The sequence below is a fragment of the Rana temporaria genome, chromosome 10 (assembly GCF_905171775.1).
Source record: "Rana temporaria chromosome 10, aRanTem1.1, whole genome shotgun sequence".
In the NCBI taxonomy this organism is placed as follows: Eukaryota; Metazoa; Chordata; class Amphibia; order Anura; family Ranidae; genus Rana; species Rana temporaria.
This window is the reverse complement of record NC_053498.1, coordinates 70,878,300-70,900,667: the sequence shown is the minus strand read 5'-3', so window position 1 is coordinate 70,900,667 and position 22,368 is coordinate 70,878,300. Positions and strand designations below refer to the sequence as shown.

The window sequence follows — 22,368 nt, the reverse complement described above, 5'->3', positions numbered from 1 at the left end:
ACATGGCTGCATATGGGGGGGGGGGACATGGCTGCATATGGGGGGGGGGGACATGGCTGCATATGGGGGGGGGGGGACATGGCTGCATATGGGGGGGGGGACATGGCTGCATATGGGGGGGGGACATGGCTGCATATGGGGGGGGGGGACATGGCTGCATATGGGGGGGACATGGCTGCATATGGGGGGAGACATGGCTGCATATGGGGGACATGGCTGGATATGGGGGGAGACATGGCTGCATATGGGTGACATGGCTGGATATGGGGGGGGGACATGGCTGCATATGGGGGGAGACATGGCTGCATATGGGGGGGGGGGACATGGCTGCATATGGGGGGGGGGGACATGGCTGAATATGGGGGGGGGGGGGACATGGCTGCATATGGGGGGGGGGACATGGCTGCATATGGGGGGGGGGACATGGCTGCATATGGGGGGGGGGGGACATGGCTGCATATGGGGGGGGGGACATGGCTGCATATGGGGGGGGGACATGGCTGCATATGGGGGGGGGACATGGCTGCATATGGGGGGGGGACATGGCTGCATATGGGGGGGGGGACATGGCTGCATATGGGGGGGGGGGACATGGCTGCATATGGGGGGGGGACATGGCTGCATATGGGGGGGGGGGACATGGCTGCATATGGGGGGGGGGACATGGCTGCATATGGGGGGGGGGACATGGCTGCATATGGGGGGGGGGACATGGCTGCATATGGGGGGGGGACATGGCTGCATATGGGGGGGGGACATGGCTGCATATGGGGGGGACATGGCTGCATATGGGGGGAGACATGGCTGCATATGGGTGACATGGCTGGATATGGGGGGGGGACATGGCTGCATATGGGGGGAGACATGGCTGCATATGGGAGGGGGGACATGGCTGCATATGGGGGGGGGGGGGACATGGCTGAATACGGGGGGGGGGGAACATGGCTGCATATGGGGGGGGGACATGGCTGCATATGGGGGGGGGGACATGGCTGCATATGGGGGGGGGGACATGGCTGCATATGGGGGGGGGGACATGGCTGCATATGGGGGGGGGACATGGCTGCATATGGGGGGGGGGACATGGCTGCATATGGGGGGGGGGACATGGCTGCATATGGGGGGGGGGACATGGCTGCATATGGGGGGGGGGGACATGGCTGCATATGGGGGGGGGACATGGCTGCATATGGGGGGGGGGACATGGCTGCATATGGGGGGGGGACATGGCTGCATTTGTGGGGGGACATGGCTGCATTTGGGGACACATTTAAAAAAAAGTATCGGTATTCGGTATCGGCGAGTACTTGAAAAAAAGTATCGGTACTTGTACTCAGTCTTGTAAAAAAGTGGTATCGGGACAACCCTAGTCAGAACTAAAAATACATTTTTATTTTTTTTAATATATGAACACTGGAACCCTTATTCATGGGTAGCTTTCATTAAAATTACATATGGTGATCCTGCTATAAAGGTCTCTGTTCAGGGTTTTCCCCCCAATATAGGGCGACAACCTTCTGTTCCTTTACCTCAGTGGCTCCTGTGTGTTGTCATCCTGTCACATGCACTTCTGGTGGAGACAATAAGCAGCCATGCTGGCACTCATTGCGCTGGCATGTTCTGCTGCTGTCAGTCATCATCGGAAAGCCTAACCTGAGCAATGAAATACAGCCACAGCTGGAGTAAGCACACGTAGACAGAGAGTGGCTGCAAAGAGACTGGAGATGAGGAGCAAAGATGAGGTGCATTTAGAGTCAAAAAAGTATTCACAGTACTTTAGCTAACTAAATAGGTACCAGTTAGGGTTTAGGTCGACTTTAAGGTGCATCTAAACCTTTTTTTCCTGGTGACCCTGCCAGTGACACACATCCAGTCCTGTACTCTATTTATAGAGAAGGAGTGTCACACCCTAGGACAGGACGTGTGTTAGGACTACAAAACACCTCCCCTGGTTCTGCTCTCCATAAACGTAGTGAGGGGTACTGCAGTTCAAATAACTACAGGAAAATGGGCAGGGCTAATAACACTGCAGTGAGCACAAAAACTCCCAAGCTCAATTGAATTCTGACACGATCAACAGGCATTTGCACTTCTAGAACAGATATGACAAAACACTTTCAACCGTATATTGGTACAGACCAAAGGGGAGCAAATAAAGGAAGTCCGCAGTTAGGACTTAAACACTTTAACTAAAGATCTGACTGTAATGTCCCCTACATACATTGTATAACAAAGCCAGATCCACTCCCTAAATGAAAAACGATGAATAGGTAGTAGGGTCAGAACTGTCCTCATCTATTCTACAATCAGCATAAACATTACTACCTGTTATCACTGAACTCCTCTGGATAGAGTTCTTTGTAGCCATTATGATCCCATCTGTAACAGAACAGTAAAATACATTGTTAGTATACAGCAGTATAAACAACTAGACTTGTAAATCTTGTATATAGTCAAGTAGTTTAACCACTTAAAACCCCTTCCTTCTTTTCAGCTTTTAGCGCCGTCACACTTTGAATGACAATTGCGCAGTCATGCAACACTGAACCCAAATGAAAATGTTATCATGTTTTCCCCCACAAATAGAACTTTCTCTGATGGTATTTAATAACTGCTGTTTTTTTGTTTGTTTTTTGTTTAAAAAATAAAAGAAGATGGAAAATTTAGAAAAATAAAACCCCCACCAAAGCAGTTATAAAATTTTGCAAACTGGTAATTTTTATCCTTCATTGATGTATGCTGATGAGGCTGCACTGATGCACACCGATAGGTGGCACTGATGGGTGGCAGAAAAGGGCACTGATGATGTGGCTGTGTCTCTTCCTCTTTGGGACCTTTCACAGAGGCTGGTAATCTGCTTTTTTTTTCTCCTCACGCAGTCCTATTTTACCTGGAAGCCAGAATGGGAACCATACTGTTTATCAGAAGTTTTTAGCTGTATAGAGGGACTGGCATCAACTAGAGCATGCGCCAATGGATAATGGAAGGTCTGATCGGGATCGGCTGTCTGTTTTTCAGCCGGACCCGATTGGAACCTCCATTCTCCTCTATGGAGAGCCGGATGTAAATTAACTTGTGTTCATTTACACCAGGCTACCTCCAGGTCCGATCCAGCATAAAAAAATAAAAAAAAACACACACACACACACACACACACACACACACACACAAACAAGTGGAAGGGAATCTGTTTCCCTCTGGTTGGTCAGTTAAGATCGGAGGGCAGCTGGGTGTAAATGGAGAGCTGGTCCATCTTCATCCAGCTGCTCATAGAGCAAAGCAGGCTGTGTCCATGTACGCTCTGCATAAGCAAAGCTGCTCTCTTTGTGTGAAAGGGGCCTTGTTCTTATTTACCCAAGGTTAAATGCATTGGTGTGCACTGCACCCAAGAAAAAATGTCTGTAACCTAGTACAGCAGCTGTCAATACAGCTCTTAAATTGGTAATACTTTCATAGTGACCTGCTGACCTGTTTGGATCTGGTGATGCTCTTTTCTTTGTTCTGTGAGTGTCAGGCTGCTTTTCCATTTCTCGGATTTTCCACATTTCTGTTTCTTCCTGGATCTGTCCAAAGTGAAAGGAAAATAGATATAAGTGCCCCACTCCAGAACAAAACTATTTTTTTTATCATGGCAGTTGGTTTCCAACACTGCAAGGGTTAATGCTCATTCAGTCTTAGGGTAGAGGAATAAGGGTAATACTTACCTTATCCCTTTCTCCAAGAGGCTTCTTCAATGCAAGTCCCCCCAAGGTCTCTCCTGCCTTCTTTTAAGCAAGCAGTCACACACTGACATTATAAAGCACAATACAGAAGCTAGCAAGTTTCCTTTCTGCTGGATTCACGTAGGGCGGCGTATTTTTGAGCCGGCGTAGCGTATCATATTTACGCTACGCCGCCGTAAGTCAGAGAGGCAAGTGCTGTATTCACAAAGCACTTGCCTCCTAAGTTACGGCGGCGTAGCGTAAATGTTTTTAATTCAAATTGTGAAGAGGTGGGCGTGTTTTATGTAAATAAACCATGACCCGACGTGATTGACGTTTTTAACGAACGGCGCATGCGCCGTCCGTGGACATATCCCAGTGTGCATTGCTCCAAAGTACGCCGCAAGGACATATTGGTTTCGACGTGAACGTAAATTACGTCCAGCCCCATTCACAGACGACTTACGCAAACAACGTACATTTTTCAAAATTCGACGCGGGAACGACGTCCATACTTAACATTGGCTAGGCCAGCTTTTTGTTGGACTAACTTTACGCCTGAAAACGCCTTACGTAAACGGCGTATCTTTACTGCGACGGGCAAGCGTACATTCGTGAATAGGCGTATCTCGCTGATTTACGCATTCTAGGCGTAAATCAGCGTTCACGCCCCTAGCGGCCGGCGGAACTAGACAGCTAAGATACGACGGCGCAGGCAGTCGTATCTTAGCTACATTTAAGTGTATCTCAATTTGAGAATACACTGAAATGTACGACGGCTTAGATTCAGAGTTACGACGGCATATCTACTGATACGCCGGTTTAACGCTTTGTAAATCTAGCTATTTGTTTTTTTATTTTTTACAAATCCTGTAGTTCAGCTTTTAAAGTAAGACAATGGCAGCAAGCAGAAGAAAGCAAGTGAACTATTCTATAATGTAGGCTTACTGTAAATGTAAAGGTCAAAAACACTATTAAGAAGAAAATCCGGACCCTTTGATTTAACATATATTATTGCAACACAAATCAATTTAATTCAATGTTAGTCAGATTTCACTTCATCTAGCTGCATGGCCCTCTGCTGTATTAGTCTGCACTTTATTTAGCAGTACTCTGTCTTTCGCTTTTGCATCTCAATATCATCAGAAATAATAACCAAATGCCTTTTTATGTTGTTCAACACATTAAACTGTAATTAAAGGGCAACTCCACTTTATTGGGAAAAAGTATTGTAAATAAAAATAATATATACAATTGAGACACAGGTCATATTTGATTTTTTTTTTTTAAAGATTATATTTATTTTCCAAACTGTAGCACTGTAATTTTCTGTAAAATTCAATGAAATATGTCCACTGTGTATGGAATGGACCCAGTGACATAACTTTCTGCCCGTGTGATTGGCTCATTGATCTTCCCAGATGTCTGCACTAAGATACAAGTCAGATTTTAGGCATCCTCTGCAACAAAAATTTTCATTTTGGCAGGATACTCCTAAAGAATTAGTTGGTTCAAAAAGGAATGCAGACCCTGTCACTATCCAGATTAGAGCACTGCAAGTGCATCAGCTGGTCAAAAATTAAAAAGTCACACCCATTAATAATCAGTCATGCACAAGACATAACCTAACAAAGAGCTATTCCTTCCTAGCTGTTTCTGCTGTGAATGTGCAGTAAAGTGTGTCAAAATACTTGCAATGTACACTGATCACTCAGAGGTGACCCCATCTCAGCCTATAAAGCTGCCATTTTGATAAACTGGTTGATATTTTTTAGTTGCTTTTGCTTCTCTTTATGGAAAAATTTCCTCTAAAAAGGACCAGTTGAAGAACACTACAACCAAAGTTGGCCTCCACTGAAGCCTGGATGCCCACCTAGTAAAACTTAATCATGTGAACCAAGGACCAGGCAGCTTTGCAGATCCAAGTAACCGAAGCCTGATGCCAAAAATCCTAAGGACTAGCAAATCAAGTAAAATGACCTAAAAGGTCATAAGCCTGAATGGAGGAGTTATCGAATCTACCTGGCAATAGTGTAACCAGAACTGGCCGACTCTTGCAGAGGCCTTTGGGGGCGTTGCCTGACACAACGGGGTTGTAGCTAAAGGGTAATCTTGAACAGCATGACCCACAATATGGAGAAACCTTCTTAGGGTGTTTAGATGCAGGACATAAAGATAGTAAGACAAAGTCTTAGTTAAAGTGGGAAAAGGGGCTCGGATGGCTTGCCGGCGGAGGTTTATGGGCGATACTCAGATGAACTGATGCCCCTGTTGAAAGAGGTATTCGTAGATGCATTTGAGCGAGGCTCCCTGCCTCAATCTATGAACGAGGCCATAATAGTACTGCTACTGAAGCCGGGTAAAGACGCCCAGTGGGCAGATTCTTATAGACCTATATCATTGTTGACGACTGACGTTAAACTATTGGCCAGAGTGATGGCCACAAGGCTAGCGAAAGTTATAAATAAACTCATACACACGGATCAGTCGGGTTTCATCCCCTCCCGATCTACGGCTATTAATATTAGGCGCCTTTTCCTGAACTTACAGATACCTGCTGACAATGAAGGACAGAGAGCGATCCTGTCATTAGACGCTGCCAAAGCTTTTGACAGCGTCGAATGGCCCTATCTGTGGGAGGTTTTGGATCGCTTTGGGTTAGGCAAGAATTTTATCAAATGGGTGCGCCTGCTATACGCTGCCCCCACGGCCAGGCTACGGGTGAATGGGGACCTCACGGACCCCTTCCCTTTGTATAGAGGCACAAGGCAGGGGTGCCCTTTGTCACCCCTGCTTTTTGCACTGGCCCTGGAACCGCTGGCGGCGTTGGTACGGTCCTCCCCTTCGATAGCTGGATTCCAGAGAGGCGAACACATAGAGAAGATCTCACTCTATGCGGATGATACCCTATTGTATCTGGGAGATGTAGGCACTTCCCTCACAGCGGCTATGGAGTTGATCCAACACTTTGGCTCCTTGTCGGGGTTCTCGATCAACTGGAGCAAGTCCGTTCTTTTGCCCGTGGATGGCCCGATCGGATTGCTGCCGGTGGTTGCAGGATCCCTACAAGTGGTGGAATCCTTTAAGTATTTGGGGGTTCAGGTTTCAGTAAATTCACAGAAATATTTAGAAGAAAATTTACTACCCCTTTTTAAGCGCTTGCAGTCGACTTGCAATACCTGGTGTAAACTCCCGCTGTCCGTGATAGGACGAATCAATTTAATTAAAATGGTGTGGGGCCCCCAGCTTCTATACATTATGCATAACTCCCCTCAGTGGATACCCCGTCGGTGGTTTACCCGGATTGATTCCTTGTTTAGATCATTAATCTGGAAAAAGAAAGTCGCCCGTATCCGTTTGTCTACACTGCAATACGGCAAAGACCAAGGGGGTGCGGCTGTACCCAATCCCAAATTTTACTTTTTAGCTTCCCAAATGCAGCACCTATGTGGTATGGGGCGGATTAATAGCAGGGATTCTATTGACACGTTGTTGCGGGGTGGGTCCGGGAATGCGTCGGTTTTGGCTTGTTTGGAGGCGGGGTTCCCACACCTTCCACGAGCAGCACCCACGGTTGTCCTCCTTGGAAAATTGTGGTCCATGGTTAAGGCGACTGTGGGCGTTTCGGGATTTCTTGCGGACACCCCTTTGTGGGATAATCTAAATCTGACAGAAGTGTCCAGCCTTGAGGGCTTTATATCCTGGAAATTAGCAGGGATCCAGAACATTGCTCAAATCTACCATAATGACACACTTAAGTCATTTCAAGACCTACAAAATGAGTTTGATTTACCTAGACATCAATTCTACAGATACTTACAGCTCAGGCATGCTTTACAGGCCCAGGGTCGGACATCTGTTTTGCGACTATCCAGTCACAGGTTGATAACAGATGTCTTCCATGGTAAAGACAAAAAGGGCATGATATCTCATGTGTATTCCTCCCTTTTATCATCCATTCAAAATCCAGAGACCCTACCATGTAGGAGAGGCTGGGCGGAGGACCTGGGGGACATTGACGGTGAGACATGGGAATCCTGCTTACAAGCGGGGCCTTTGACCTCAGTTTCACAATCGCATAGATTGTCTCACCTGTTTCTGTTACACAGGGTTTACCGCACACCCATTCAGCTGTTCCGATGGGGCAGGAGGGACTCTTCTCTGTGTCCCAAACTATGCGGGGAGGAGGGATCGCTTATTCACTTAATGTGGCGCTGTCCCAAGCTGCATCGGTTCTGGAGGAGTGTCACGGAGGTGATCTCCTCGGTGTTCCAGGTTAGGGTCCCGCTGGACCCAATGATATGCATATTGGGTGCGGTGGATGAGGAGGTGTACCCTCCTCCAGTTAATATCGCAGTGATCAGACTCCTATATTTAGCAAGGAAACAGATAGCTAGATTCTGGTTGTCCCCACATGTCCCGACCAAAAAACAGTGGATAGACCAAGTGAACCTCATTATTGTGAGGGAACATTATACATATCAGCACAGAAATGCGTCCAAGAAATTCAATTCCATTTGGCAGCCCTGGCTGGAGACGCCTGGATTGGCACCTCCGAGACTGATTATGACTCGGTTGTTGCAGATGTAGGTGACATTCTCCCCCCGGGACTAGAACTGAGTGTCTATAGCAGTGTCTGTGATAAAGAACATTATAATGTGGATACGAGAACACACACCAAGGACAGGCAGTTGTTACAATTATTTGGGCGGATTGCGGAACGCGGAATTCTGGGCATGGCCCGTTGGCCAAGTGTTTGGTTGTGTGGGAGGGTGAGGCGGTTCTCGCCTTCTCGACACTGTGTTAATTGTGCTATTGACAATAATGCTATTTTTTCAGGTGCTACGGTTCTGGCAAATGTATGGTACTAATACCTGTGTGATGATGCTTTGTACAATGCTCTGAATGCTGATCTATATTCATGTACCTGACTCCATGTCTTATATTTTTTGGCACAATAAACTATTTTTCTGATTTAAAAAAAAAAAAAAAGTGGGAAAAGGAATCATAGCAAGGAAAAGAGGTCAAAAGGCACAGTAAGGGCTCTTTCACACGGGCGGACCGAATGTCCGCTTTTTCATCCATCCGTTTATGAATGAAAAAGGGACATACATTGGTCCCTATGAGATTGCGGGTGTCAGCGGATGTTCATCCGATCTCACCCGGTTCCGCAATCCTCCAATTCTGCAGACAGAAGAAAATTACAAGTCGAAGCTGCCAACCAAAAAAACACACCTCACAGAAGTGATGGTAATGAGAAAGGCAACCTTGCAAGTAAGAATTAACAGGGGAATATCCCTACATTTGAAGGATGGCCTCTGAAAAGCCGACTGAACCAGGTTGAGATCCCAAGTCACTGGTGATCACACAACACAGGAAGGACAATATAAGTGATGCTCTACACAAAGGCCTTCAACTAAGGGGATGGAGAAATAGGCAACCTCACAAAGAACCCTTAACCACTTAAGCCCCGGACCATTTTGTAGCTAAAGGACCAGGCCCCTTTTTGCGATTCAGCACTGCGTCGCTTTAACCGACAATTGCGTGGTCTTGCGACGTGGCTCCCAAACAAAATTGGCGTACTTTTTTTCCCCACAAATAGAGCTTTATTTTGGTGGTATTTGATCACCTCTGCAGGTTTTTTTTTTTGCGCTATAAACAAAAATAGAGAGACAATTTTGAAAAAAAAAAAAAAAAAAAAAAAATGCAATATTTTTTCCTTTTTGATACAATAAATATCCCCAAAAGATTATATATATATATATATATATATATATAAACATTTTTTTTCCTCAGTTTAGGCCGATACGTATTCTTCTACACTTCTACATATTTTACCAAAAAAATAAAAAGTTTATTGATTGGTTTGCGCAAAATAGGGGATAGTCTTGTGGCATTTTTATTAATAATTTTTTCTTACTAGTAATGGCGGCGATTAGTGATTTTTATCATGACTTTGGCACTATTTTGGGACCATTGTCATTTTAACAGCGATCAGTGCAATAAAAATGCACCGATTACTGTGAAAATAACACTGGCAGTGAAGGGGTTAACCTTTAGGGGGTGCTAAAGGGGTTAAGTGTGACCTAATGTGTGTTTCTTACTGTAGGGGGGCGTGGCTGGGCGTGTGACGTCACTGATCGTCGTTCCCTATGACAGGGAACAGACGATCAGTGACAGGCTCACTAGGAAGCACAGGGAGAGGTTTGTTTACACTTACCTCTCCCTGTTCTTCAACTCTGTGACCCGATCGTGGGACACTGGGGGCGACCGGGTCCGCGGTCACGGAGCTCAGGATCAGGTCGCGAGCCCGCCGGCGGCGGTGCGTGTGACCCACGGCTGGGCTCTTAAAGGGCAATGTATATGTACGTGATTGTGCCCAGCCGTACCATTCTGCCGACGTAAATCGGCGTGAGGCGGTCCTTAAGGGGTTAAGGCTGATATTTGAGCTTTGCTGGTTTAGCCTTCTTTTTCTGTGGCGGAAAGGTACTTTTGCTCCCCCCCTCCAGTTCTTCATATTAGGTATGTAAGGGACAGAGGAAGATAAGAGGGAGACTCTGGTAGGAGAAGTTAGGATGAGGGAGCTCACTTTGCCCCCTGTGGTCTACAGCCTCCAAAAGAGTGCAGACCTTCATCAAAATCTCAGTCACAGCTGTAGCAAATTCTTCCTTGGATAAATATGAGGAGGAGAAAGAACATGAAAGGGTAGGAGGAGGTTCCCGAGGTGGCTAGCGACTCAGTATCCTCTAGGGGGGTGTTACAGACCTTTTCTGAACGGTAAGCTGGACAAGAGCTGGCAGAGATCACAGACCCAGTCCCCTTGCACCTATGATCTGTCAAGTGTAGTGAGGTATACTGTATCTCCAAATGAACCGTTGCAACCTTAAGTGATATTAAATGCTTTTTTTAAATAACAAACATGTCATACTTTCCTGCTCTGTGTAGTGGTTTTGCCAGTCGATGCTCCTGGCCCCTCTCGCTTGCCTAGTGCCCCCCAGAACAAGCAGCTTGCTCAGGAACGAGCATGCTTGAGTGCTCCCACTGCAACGACTCTGCATGTCCATTCACACACACACAGAGATATGGCTTAGCCCCACCCCCTCTCTCTCTCCTCATTGGCTTTAATCGACAAAAGTGGGAGCCCACTGCATAACGCTGGATCAGGATGGGGCTCAGGTAAGTATTGGGGGGCTGCTGCACAGAGAAGGTTTTTTTTCCTTCATGCATAAAAAGGTAAAAATTGAAAAAGAAACCGCACTAAGGAATGAAAAAACAAAACAAAAAAATGGAATATGTAAAATCAGCTAATGTACGGAGGCTGCAATTATTATGTATAACATAAATACAAAAATTTTAAACAATGGAAGAAAGAGTCAATTCGCTAACCTTAACACTAAAAATAGTGACATATAATGTACGACACCAATATTCAATTGATGAGAATTAACCCATACTCCACAAAAAACTAAAATAAAGGTGCAAAGAATTTTGAAATATTTACCACCAATGATCAAATAATGATAATAAACCCATGCATGAAAAATTATGAAATCAGAATATAAGTGAGCCTACAAAAATATAAGAGTGAAAAAAATAAATAATGAAAAATAAAAAAGTAAATTAAATACTTCGTCCACCTTTGGACACTAATTTCTTATTACAACAATTTATATGTGGTTCAAATAATTCATTTGTTGATATCCATCAATTTAAGTAACTTTTTATTTTTCATTATTTATTTATTTCACTCTTGTATTATATTTTTGTAGACTCACTTATATTCTTATTTCACAATTTTTCATGCATGGGTTTATTCTCATTATTTGATCATTGGTGTTAAATATTTCAGAATTCTTTGCACCTTTTTGTATTAGTTTTTTGTGGAGTCACCGTCATAAGTTTTTCACAATTTTGCACCAAGTCAAAGTATGGGTTAATTCTCATCAATTGAATATTGGTGTCATACATTATATGTCACTATTTTTAGTGTTAAGGTTAGCGCGATTTACTCTTTCTTCCATTATAAAAAAAAAAAAAAAGGTAAAAACCTTAAGCCTTTAGAACCACTTCGACTGCAGAGCAGGAAGGGCGCAACGTCTGTGTCCATTCACTATGGGCCCAGAGCGTGTATATCTATTTTCTTTTAAAAAAGGTACCCATGAGGAAATTACATTGGATAGCGATGAAACGCTTCGGCAGAAGCCAATGGCGTTGTCGCACAAAATTGGAAGTGACCAAACTGTGGTTTTCTTAAGCATCCTCAGGCCTTAAGGGGGCTATACCTTGATAGGTGAAAATACTGGTGTGCACGGAGTATACACAGTGCACTGGCTGGTGAGTGTAAATTTTGCAATATTTTAATAAGGAGTAATTTGAAAGAGATAAAGCATGATGATGACAACTTTTTTTTTTTTTGCGCAGGATTGTGCAGTTTTAATTGCTATACCCAACAAGATCTGGAGAGAAGGGCAAGATTGATGATACATCTGGAGATATCCAGAGGAACTGGTTGTAACCCTTTAAAGTGATTACAAAATCAAAGCCAGTGCTGTTTAGCAAACCTCAAAGGATTGAAGTGAAAAAGCACACTGGGCACCCAGGTGGGCAGAAGCCCCGATTTACCTCACAAATTGCCATCTACTTCCTTGGGAAGACTGCATGCAGGGACAAGCCATGGACCTCTATAGCACTCTGTGGCCGACTAAGCATTTTGCTCCAAAAGGAGGATCTAGTGAACTGAACCCATCATCTTCCTAGCGGGGTACAGAAAAGGTTGAATATAGCAATACAGGGGGCGCTAAGTTAATACTAACTAAAGATGCATAAACTTATATATAAATTATTAGAATTATATATGTGCCAACAATAATACCGTGCAGTGGCCAAAAATACCACCCATATGGTGGATTGTAAGCCACGTGTAATTAACAAAACAATTCCATACATAGATCATAAACAAATAAGTCCATATAGAAAAGAATCTAGAATTAAGTGTCCATATAAATGTAATGGATGAGTAACAGGTGCTTAAAGAAACTTCAATTCGCGCTTGTGCAATAAAAAAGGGGATTTCCACCTTCACCAATTAAGGTACACCACAAACGTGCTTTAAAGGATGGCACCTTACCAGATGTCGTTGACCTATTTAGTTAAAAAGAGGTCAATAGTAGCTTGTGTCACAATTGACAGAATATGGCAGCTAGGTTCCTTTAGTTCAGCTTGACTTGGACGTCATAAAGCGTGACAAAGAAAAGAAGAGACCGCCATAGTGTAATACCATTTAATAAAACAAATAAAATACACAGTGCCGAGTGGCTCATTACTTGGAACGGTGCCCGTATCCCGGCACTGAGGCTGTACGGCTTAAGGTCATGGAAGATGGGTCCTCGCTGGGGAAGCTGGCATGCGTTCCACCTCTGGCGTCAGAGAACCAGCGGGACCGGAAGTTGATAGCTGTGCGTGCCCAGGTACTGCCTCGACGTACGTTTCGTCTACAACGTCATCAGCCCAACTCACTTCAATTCCAAAAGCAGACGGGAAGAGATATATATATATATATATATATATATATATATATATATATATATATATATATATATATATATATATATATATATATATATATATATATATATATATCTCTTGATTGGGCCGGCTTGGAGTTGAAACTAAAGGGGTTGTAAAGGTAAAAGTTGTTTCATCTTAAAAGCGGAGTTCCACCCTCCGCTTTAATGCATTAAGGTGAAAAAACATCTGCGGATTAGCGGCCCCCCCATTTACTTATCTGCCCCTCGAAAGTCCTGCGCCGTGAACATGCTTGCTTCTCGGCCAGGCTTCTCGGCTCGCTCATTCATTGGTTGATTAAAAGCAGTGCAGCCATTGGCTGGCGCTGCTGTCAATCACATCCAATGATGCGGCGCGCCAGGGCCGAGTGATAAAGGCTGTATCACAGGAGCGCGCCCGCAAGAACTCATCACCATGCAAGCTCGCTCGTATGAAGGTGGAAAGTTCTTGTGGGGAGGACCAGAGACAGCCGCCGAGGGACCCCAGAAGACCAGGTTCGGGACCACTCTGTGCAAAACGAGCTGCACATTGGAGGTAAGTATAACATGATTGTTATTTAAAAAAAATAATAATAATAAAAAAATTTACCTCTACATACCTTTTAAACCTGTGATCCTAATATAAGGCAGTAAAAGCAACAGCTATTATAAAAATGCAGCAAACCACGCCAATCAGATTTTGATCAGTTTCCTAATTGGCATGACATTAGCAAAATGATAGGCTAGTATGTTTATTTTGACAAAAAAGTCACCCAAATAAAAGAAAAAATAATCTATTCTGGACAGTACAGGTAGACAGGGTCGTTTAGAGGCGATTCGAGTAGCCAGTATTATACAATGAAATCATATTTACCTTGTTATGGGCGTCTGTATGTCGTATGACATTTCTAAGTAGGACTTTTCCGAGAGGAACACGGGACATCTCAAAACCTTGAAAAATAAAAACAAGCAAACTCTCAGACTGACAACTTGGGTCCATGTACTTAAAGCTAACCCACAAGCTGTGCCCCAGTCAATGTCTAACTAAACTGGAAGCCATACACTATATATCATATCATGACACCTGTCTGTGTTCCTGATATTACATAACACTGACCCATAAGTTACACAAGGGCGACTCGCAAGTATGCTCTGTCCAAGAGGACACTGACCCATAACCATGCCCCATTCAACACCAATCAGACAGACAAGTGTGGAAAAAAACAGAACAGTGACCCATGCCAAGGCTTAGTCCTACTACATGCTGCCCTATGATAATGCCTTGTACAACTTGACATCGACAATGCCGCCTACTACTGAATGCCAACCCATGATAATGCCTACTATTACTGGATGCTGACCCTTGAAAATGCTTAGTACTACTGGACAATGACCCAAGGCAAGGTCTAAACAGTGAAAACTGGACACAATAAAACTTGATAAAAGCCGCAGGGGGTTAGTGCCATGTTTTTACCACATTTGTGGGTCTCCATCATGGTAAATGAGTCACGCTGAACTGGGCACACTCATGGGTTAGTGCTGTGTTGAATAGGCATTTATTAGTGTCATGTTGGAAAGGGTATGCTCAGAGGTCTCACGTGTTAGATGACAATTGATTTGTGTCCTGTTGAATAGGGGGCAGTATCATGTTGTATGGGGCACACATGAGTTAATGCTTAGTAATACCAACACTGATCTGTGGCAATGCCTAGTACTACTGAACTGTGACCCATGACAATGCCTGGTACTACTGGACTGTGGCCCAGTGCAATGCCTGGTACTACTGGTCCGTGGCCCAGTGGCAATGCCTGGTACTACTGGACCGTGGCCCAGTGGCAATGCCTGGTACTACTGGACCGTGGCCCAGTGGCAATGCCTGGTACTACTGGTCCGTGGCCCAGTGGCAATGCCTGGTACTACTGGACCGTGGCCCAGTGGCAATGCCTGGTACTACTGGACCGTGGCCCAGTGGCAATGCCTGGTACTACTGGACCGTGGCAATGCCTGGTACTACTGGACCGTGGCCCAGTGGCAATGCCTGGTACAACTGGACCGTGGCCCAGTGGCAATGCCTGGTACTACTGGTCCGTGGCCCAGTGGCAATGCCTGGTACTACTGGTCCGTGGCCCAGTGGCAATGCCTGGTACTACTGGTCCGTGGCCCAGTGGCAATACCTGGTACTACTAGACCGTGGCCCAGTGGCAATGCCCGGTACTACTGGACCATGGCCCGTGGCAATGCCTGGTACTACTGGACCGTGGCTATGCCTGGAACTACTGGACCGTGGCCATGCCTGGTACTACTGGACCGTGGCCATGCCTGGTACTACTGGACCGTGGCCATGCCTGGTACTACTGGACCGTGGCCATGCCTGGTACTACTGGACTGTGGCCCCCGTGGCAATGCCTGGTACTACTGAACTGTGACCCGTGGCAATGCCTGGTACTACTGGACCGTGGCCATGCCTAGTACTAATAGACTGTGACCCAGTGGCAATGCCTGGTACTACTGGACTGTGACAATGTCTGGTACTACTGGAGTATAGCCCTTGCCAATGCCTAGTACTACTGGATGTGTAACACTATGGTAATGCCTAGTACTACTGGACTGTGGCAATGCCTGGTACTATTGGACCGTGGCAATGTCTAGTGCTACTGGACCGTGGCCCTGTGGCAATGTCTAGTGCTACTGGACTTTGGCTCCGTGGCAATAGCTGGCACTACTGGACTGTGGCAATAGCTGGCACTACTGGACTGTGGCAATAGCTGGCAGTCCCAGGCCTGGGTTGCATACAATATAAATGTGGCCCAGCTGAGGCCTATGTATTATCAGTACTGCTCCCCTCTCATGCTCTGTGGTCTCCCTCACATACAGAATGGTCCCTCCATACCCCCCTGTACACCTCCCTCATAGCTCGGTGTTCTGTAAACCTCCATCATCCCAGCTCTGTCCACGGATGTCCCAGCCTATGATGGCACTATGACAGGCGTCACCCCCCGCCCTTCTCTTCCCCTCCAACCAGGCCAAACTTACCTTCCACAGTGTCGCCGCTTCCCCTTCTTCCCGGAAATACATGTACAGAGCCTCCCAGACTTGGCCGGAACGTCTGTGTGAGGCTGAAGGGGGAAGTATTAGAGTGCTGCACCGTGTAATGGTTGCCACGGTAACCGCGTTGTATTGGAGAATGCGAATGGACTGTATAGTTTGTACAGAACACGTGTATCCTCCGGTCTGCTCCTTATTTCTATAGACAGTGTGAGGAGGAACAGCGGGTCCCTGGAGGAGAGGTCAGTATTTCCAGTTGTCATCAAATCTAGAATATATTCCATTCAGCCTGTTATAGAAGTGTCACCAGCCATGGATCTCCTCTGACACTTCAGTCTGTACCCCCCACCTTTCTCTATTTTTATTACCCGTCTCTGGACTCCTTCTATATTATTAATATCTTGTGTAAGTGAGGTCTCCAGAACACAGTATTCTAAATGAGTTCTCATTAAAGATCTATATAGAGGAATCGGGACCTCCTTCCTCTTGCTGGTGATTCCTCTAGTGATATACAGATCTATATAGGAGAATAAGGGGGCACCCCCCCCCCCCCAAGATTCCTTTAAGAGTGTGCGGGTGCTGGACAGCTGGACACTAAGTGTCTATGGGAGGCGTGACGTTTCCCACATCACATGATCAAGATCCACAAGCTTTTCTGGCCAATTCTAAAGCCTCGTACACACGATCGGATTTTCCGTCGGGAATTGTGTGATGGCAGACTGTTGGTGGAAAATCCTACCGTTTGTACGCTCCATCGGACAATTGTTGATGGATTTTCCACAGACAAATGTTGGATAGCATGCTTTAAAATTTTCTGCCAACAATTGTGTGTTGTCGGATTTTCTGATCGTGGATAGAAGTCCGTCGGACAAAACTCCAAAGTACAAACACGCATGCTCGGAAGCAATACTCACCATAGCACAACATTAGCAGAATTTGGCGCTAAAGAGCTGAAAAAACACATTGTTTTGTGTTTGTTGGCTGACAATTCTTTGCCGTTTGTATGCAAGACCAGTTTCTGGCCAACGCCCTTTGGACAAAAGTCCTACGATTTGTCTGATGAAAATCCGATTGTGTGTACGAGGCTTTAGCATCATCAGGGAGCAGAGCAATGCGCCATGAGCACTCCCACAGTAGAATTTGTCACTGTTGCCAGGCCGCAGGACCTATGGCGGTGATTTAAGCATCATTGCGTCACACGTCCATGTCCCTTCCGGTTTCTTTCCACGGCCACCACAGGCTGGAGTGGAACGCACGGTAGGGGGGGGGCCTCTCTGTCTCACTCGGCACGGCCAAGAAAAACTACTGCCGGCCCGGCGGGACAGACAGTCAGTGGCTCAGACTTTTGTTGTAAAGTCATGACAGGGATCAAGCACTGTAACATGGTGGATACTGACTGCGGAGGCAGGAGGGGAGTCTTATGTCATGGGGAGGCAGGTGGTGATTGTTAATAGCATGAGGCTGCATTAATGGGCACACTGGCACACCCTTACACCTGCCAGGGATGCATTCTATTCGCATTTCCTGCTGCCTGGTCACACTGTTTGCTCTTTTGCAATCATCTGAAATAAGTACCCCAAAATCTTTTTCCTCTGTAGTGCTGGCTAACTCTGTACCCCCCCAATGTTGTACTTGTACAAGAGGGTCTTCTTTTGTAAATTTTACAATTAGAAACATTGAATTGCAGTCTCCGCTGCTTTGACCAATCTTCCAGTAATGTTCCATGTTATAGACACCTCCAGGGAAAGCAACCATATTACACACATTTGTGTCATCAGTAAAAAGACATACCTTGCCCAACAAACCTTGACTTATATCATTTATATAGAGATTAAATAGCACAGGACCTAGTACAGAGTCTTGGTGTACACCACTAGTTACATTGTTAAAGAGGAAGTAAACCTACCAAAAAAAAAAGAAGAAAAATACACACTGCAAGAAAAAGGCATAATGAGCTAGTATGGCATACTAGCTCATTGTGAATTACCGTATTTATCGGCGTATAACACGCACCCTAACTTTAAGAGGGAAGTTTCAGGAAAAAAACTTTGCACAGCCCCCTGCGTATAACACGCAGACACAGTTTACCCTCTATTTTCAGGGTAAAAAAGTGAGTGTTATACGCCAATAAAATACAGTATTTAACTGAGGTTGAACCCCCGCAGCGGCCCTCCGTCCTCTCCTCCACCATCTCACTTCCTTGTATCGCGGCTCCGGCGCTGTGACTTGAAAAAATGGAAAAAGAAAAAGTTTTGCCTATGGTTCCTTTCACTGTTAAGATAAATGAATGACTTGTTTTGGATCCTGTATATGCCTATTGTATTTATGGTGGTTATATGGAGTTGTACAGCTATATATGAACTCAGTCCCAGGGGATAACCATTATCCCTATTTCAGGTTGCAGTGGCAGGCACAAATGTTAATATTTTTTATTTCTTTATTGGAATTTGGTTTTAATTTTACTATTTTTGTTTATCTTTTTGCATTCATGCAACATAATCAAATTCAACTTCTTTTTAAATCTCATTTGTAGATTACTGCAATTTTTCAGAGGTACTTTGTATATTTATTTTATTTGTTTCTTCTTTACAAACTCCATGTTTCAGTGTTGGATGAGGGATGCGCGGCTTTGCATAATAGAATCTGCAATTGCACAGTCTTCAAGGCAGGGAGTGTCTCGGCTACAGAGGAAGAGGTTTTCTATGGCAGTTATATTTACTGTCATCTTCTGGCATTCCTACTCCATATTGCCGTTTATTCTAGTGACAGATTCCTTTTAAGCACATTTAACATCCATACTAAACACGCAGTGGGTAGATTCACGTAGGGGCGCCTAAAATTAGGACGGCCTAGCCTACTCTTTTTAGGCTACACCGCCGTAAATTATTTAGGTTAGAAGTGATTCTCAAACCACTTACCTTCAAATTTTCGGCGGCGTAGCCTAAAACGAGCGGGCGTAAGCGCGCCTAATTCAGATTACTGGGAGGGGGGCGTGTAGTATTGAAATGAGGTTTGACCTCATGTTTTTTGACGTTTTTTACACTGCGCATGCACCGGGCGACTACATTTCCCAGTGCGCATTGCGGCTAAGTAGGCCGTACGGGCCTATTGATTTCGAAGCGTATGTAAACGACGTAAATCCTGATTCGCGGACGACTTGCGCAAACGACATATAAAATTCGAACCTCGCGGCGGGAACGGTGGCCATACTTAACATTGTTATTCCACCTCATAGGTGGAATAACTTTAGGCGACCTATCGCGTACGGAAACGACGTAACTCGACGGTGTAGGCCCGGCGTACGGTCGTAAATCGTCGGGAATCGGCGTATCCCCTCATTTACATAATCTAGGCCGGCCGCAAAGGAAGCGCCATCTACCGGCCAAAAGAAACATTGCAACCTAAGATAGAATGGCGCAAGCCAGCCTATCTTAGGTATGTTTAAGTGTATCTCTGTTTGAGAATACACTTAAACATAGGCCGGCTTAGATTCAGAGTTAGGTCGGCTTATCTGTAGATAAGCCGGCCTAACTCTTTGTGAATCTACCTAGCAGGGCTAGATTCAGCAACGATTTACGCCGGCGTAATTCAAAGCTGCGCCGGTGTATCTTCTTTCTGTATTCAGAAAGCAAGATACGCCGACATTAGCCTAAGATACGACTGGCATAAGTTTCTTACGCCGTCGTATCTTAGGGTGCATTCTCACGCTGGCCGCTAGGTGGCGCTTCCGTCGTTTTCGGCGTAGAGTATGCAAATTACCTAGTTGCGCCGATTCACAAACGTACTTGCGCCCGGCGGTAGTTTTTTACATCGTTTGCGTAAGGCTTTTTCGGCATAACGTTGCTCCTGCTATTAGGTGGCGCAGCCAATGTTAAGTATGGACGTCATTCCCGCTTCGTAATTAGAATTTTTTGCGTTTTTTGCGTAAGTCGTTCGCGAATAGGGCTGGACGTAATTTACATTCACGTCGAAACCAATGACGTCCTTGCGACGTCATTTGGAGCAATGCACACTGGGATATGTACACGGACGGCGCATGCGCCGTTCGTAAAACACGTCAATCACGTCAGGTCATCACATATTAGCATAAAACATGCCCCCCCTTCCACTATTGAACTACGCAGGCTTACGCCGGCCCCATTTACGCTACGCCGCCGCAACTTATGGAGCAAGTGCTTTGTGAATACTGCACTTGCTCCTGTAAGTTGCGGCGGCATAGCGTAAATACGATACGCTGCGCCGCCGTAAGAAGGGGCGCAGCTACCTGAATCTAGCCCGCACTGTTTAATTTACATTATCCCTTCTATGTTTGTATGTGGATAATGGCAATGTAATTATAAGAAAATCTAAGTACCTTTTTGCTAATCAATAAACAGCTGTCACATGACCCAGATCATTCCCAGCCTGTCTGCAGGGAAACAGAAGCTGGAAGAGTCCTCTGCTGCTGGTCACATGTTTAAAAAAAAAACAGCCGTTGGAATACTGTACAGAGTAAAAATTTATAAATGTTGTTTATAAATGTTGTTTAAAATGTTGTTTTAAATTGGCATACAAATATATACAGTATTTGAAATCAAATCTTTATTAATTTGTGGAAGTAACATGGTGTGGGTGGATTTCTGGCAGTCACAGGCTGTGTCACGCCCTCCAGCCTGTGTCTTAGAATAAGAGGGAGTTGAAGCCACCAATAATCTACATGTAATATCCCACCCCCATTGTGTATAGCTGGTTAGTAGGCACGGAGGAGGAGGGAGGGAGTGGGCTGTCATTTACTACTGTGTGTATACGCCCACATGTGTAACTCCATAGTCACATGGGCTGCACTGATGTGATAGGGAGGAAATGCTCTGATGTGATAGGGAGAAATAAACTCACTGAAAACTGAGCATGTGCAGAGTTGCCACTATAGCTGCAAAATCCCTAGCTGAATTGGGGACATGGACAGAAGGTGGAGATAGAGAACAGCAAGCTCAACCAGGTTTTTTGCAGAATACAGAAAATCAATCTCATAGTGGCTGAGTGAGTATAAACAGCATATACTATTTATTGTTTTTTTTATGATGTGGGTTAGTGACACTTTAACCACTTAAAGCGGGGGTTCCGCGGGAAATCGTTTTTTTTTTTTTTACCTGTGCATCTACTGCTATTAACATTATTAACAGTGTACTCACGTCTCTGAAATTTCTAGGCATCCGCATGCACATTCGGCCTTAAATAAGTATTTATAAAAAATCGTCCTGTAAGGTTTCATCTTGCTTGTGGGCACTGTGAAGCCCACAAGCAAATACTTCCGGGATTCGGTGAATGCTGATATCCCAGCATTCACCGCTCTATCCCGCGCATGGGCAGTGTTGACGGCGAGCGGCGCCGTCAACACTTCACGGTTGCCATCACAACGGCCGGCGAGCAATATCTCACAGTATCTCAGCATTCTGTGTTAGGAATCGTCTCCTGGGAAGCGTGACACTGTGCTCCCAGGAGACATTGCAATCCTGTCCCAGCAAACACTGGGGCGCTGAGAAACAAAGAGCCACGCCCACTCCTGCGGGAGGGATACCAGGAAGTGGCTGCTATTGTCTACTGAATACAGGTATTGGAACCGTTTTAAAAATTATGGATACCGGAATGTGTATGTAAATACGGAGCTGGTCTGAATAAGCTGAAGTTGTCATTGAGGGTGAACCCTCGCTTTAAAGGGTCACTAAAGGAACTTTTTTTTTTTTTAATAACAAACATGTCATACTTACCTCCACTGTGCAGTTCGTTTTGCACAGAGTGACCCGGATCCACATCTTCTGGGGTCCCTCGGCGGCTGTCTCTGGTCCTCCCCGCAACTAGTCACCACAGTCATGCGAGAGCTCGCATGGTGGTCACTAATTGCAGGCGCGCTCCCGTGATACAGCGAGCAGCCATAGCCGGTCACTGTATCACTCGGCCCCGGCGCGCCGCGTCACTGGATGTGATTGACAGCAACGCCAGCCAATGGCTGCGCTGCTCTCAATCCATCCGCTCTAGCCAATCAGCGGCCAGGCTGAGCGGCGAAGAGGATATCGGGACCGCGTGGGATTTTTGAGGGGTCA

General features: G+C 45.5%; 2 protein-coding genes across 3 annotated transcripts in view; one reads left to right on the top strand and one right to left on the bottom strand.

Annotated features, from left to right (window-relative positions):
- NKAPD1 (NKAP domain containing 1) overlaps positions 1–16,359 on the bottom strand; it is a 38,470-nt gene extending 22,111 nt beyond the window's left edge. The window contains exons 1-4 of the mRNA XM_040325422.1: positions 16,277–16,359; positions 14,118–14,194; positions 3,469–3,563; positions 2,326–2,379 (exon numbers count right to left, since the gene is read on the bottom strand). Coding sequence (XP_040181356.1) covers positions 2,326–2,379; positions 3,469–3,563; positions 14,118–14,186 — 218 coding nt within the window. The 5' untranslated portion in view covers positions 14,187–14,194; positions 16,277–16,359. The remainder of the gene's footprint in view (positions 1–2,325; positions 2,380–3,468; positions 3,564–14,117; positions 14,195–16,276) is intronic.
- A 36-nt stretch (positions 16,360–16,395) lies between these two features.
- Positions 16,396–22,368, top strand: part of PIH1D2 (PIH1 domain containing 2) — a 30,323-nt gene continuing 24,350 nt past the window's right edge. The window contains exon 1 of one of the 2 annotated variants that reach the window (XM_040325421.1): positions 16,396–16,530. The gene's annotated coding sequence lies outside the window, so the exon portion shown is untranslated. The remainder of the gene's footprint in view (positions 16,531–22,368) is intronic. The other variant, XM_040325420.1, reaches the window with a different exon arrangement.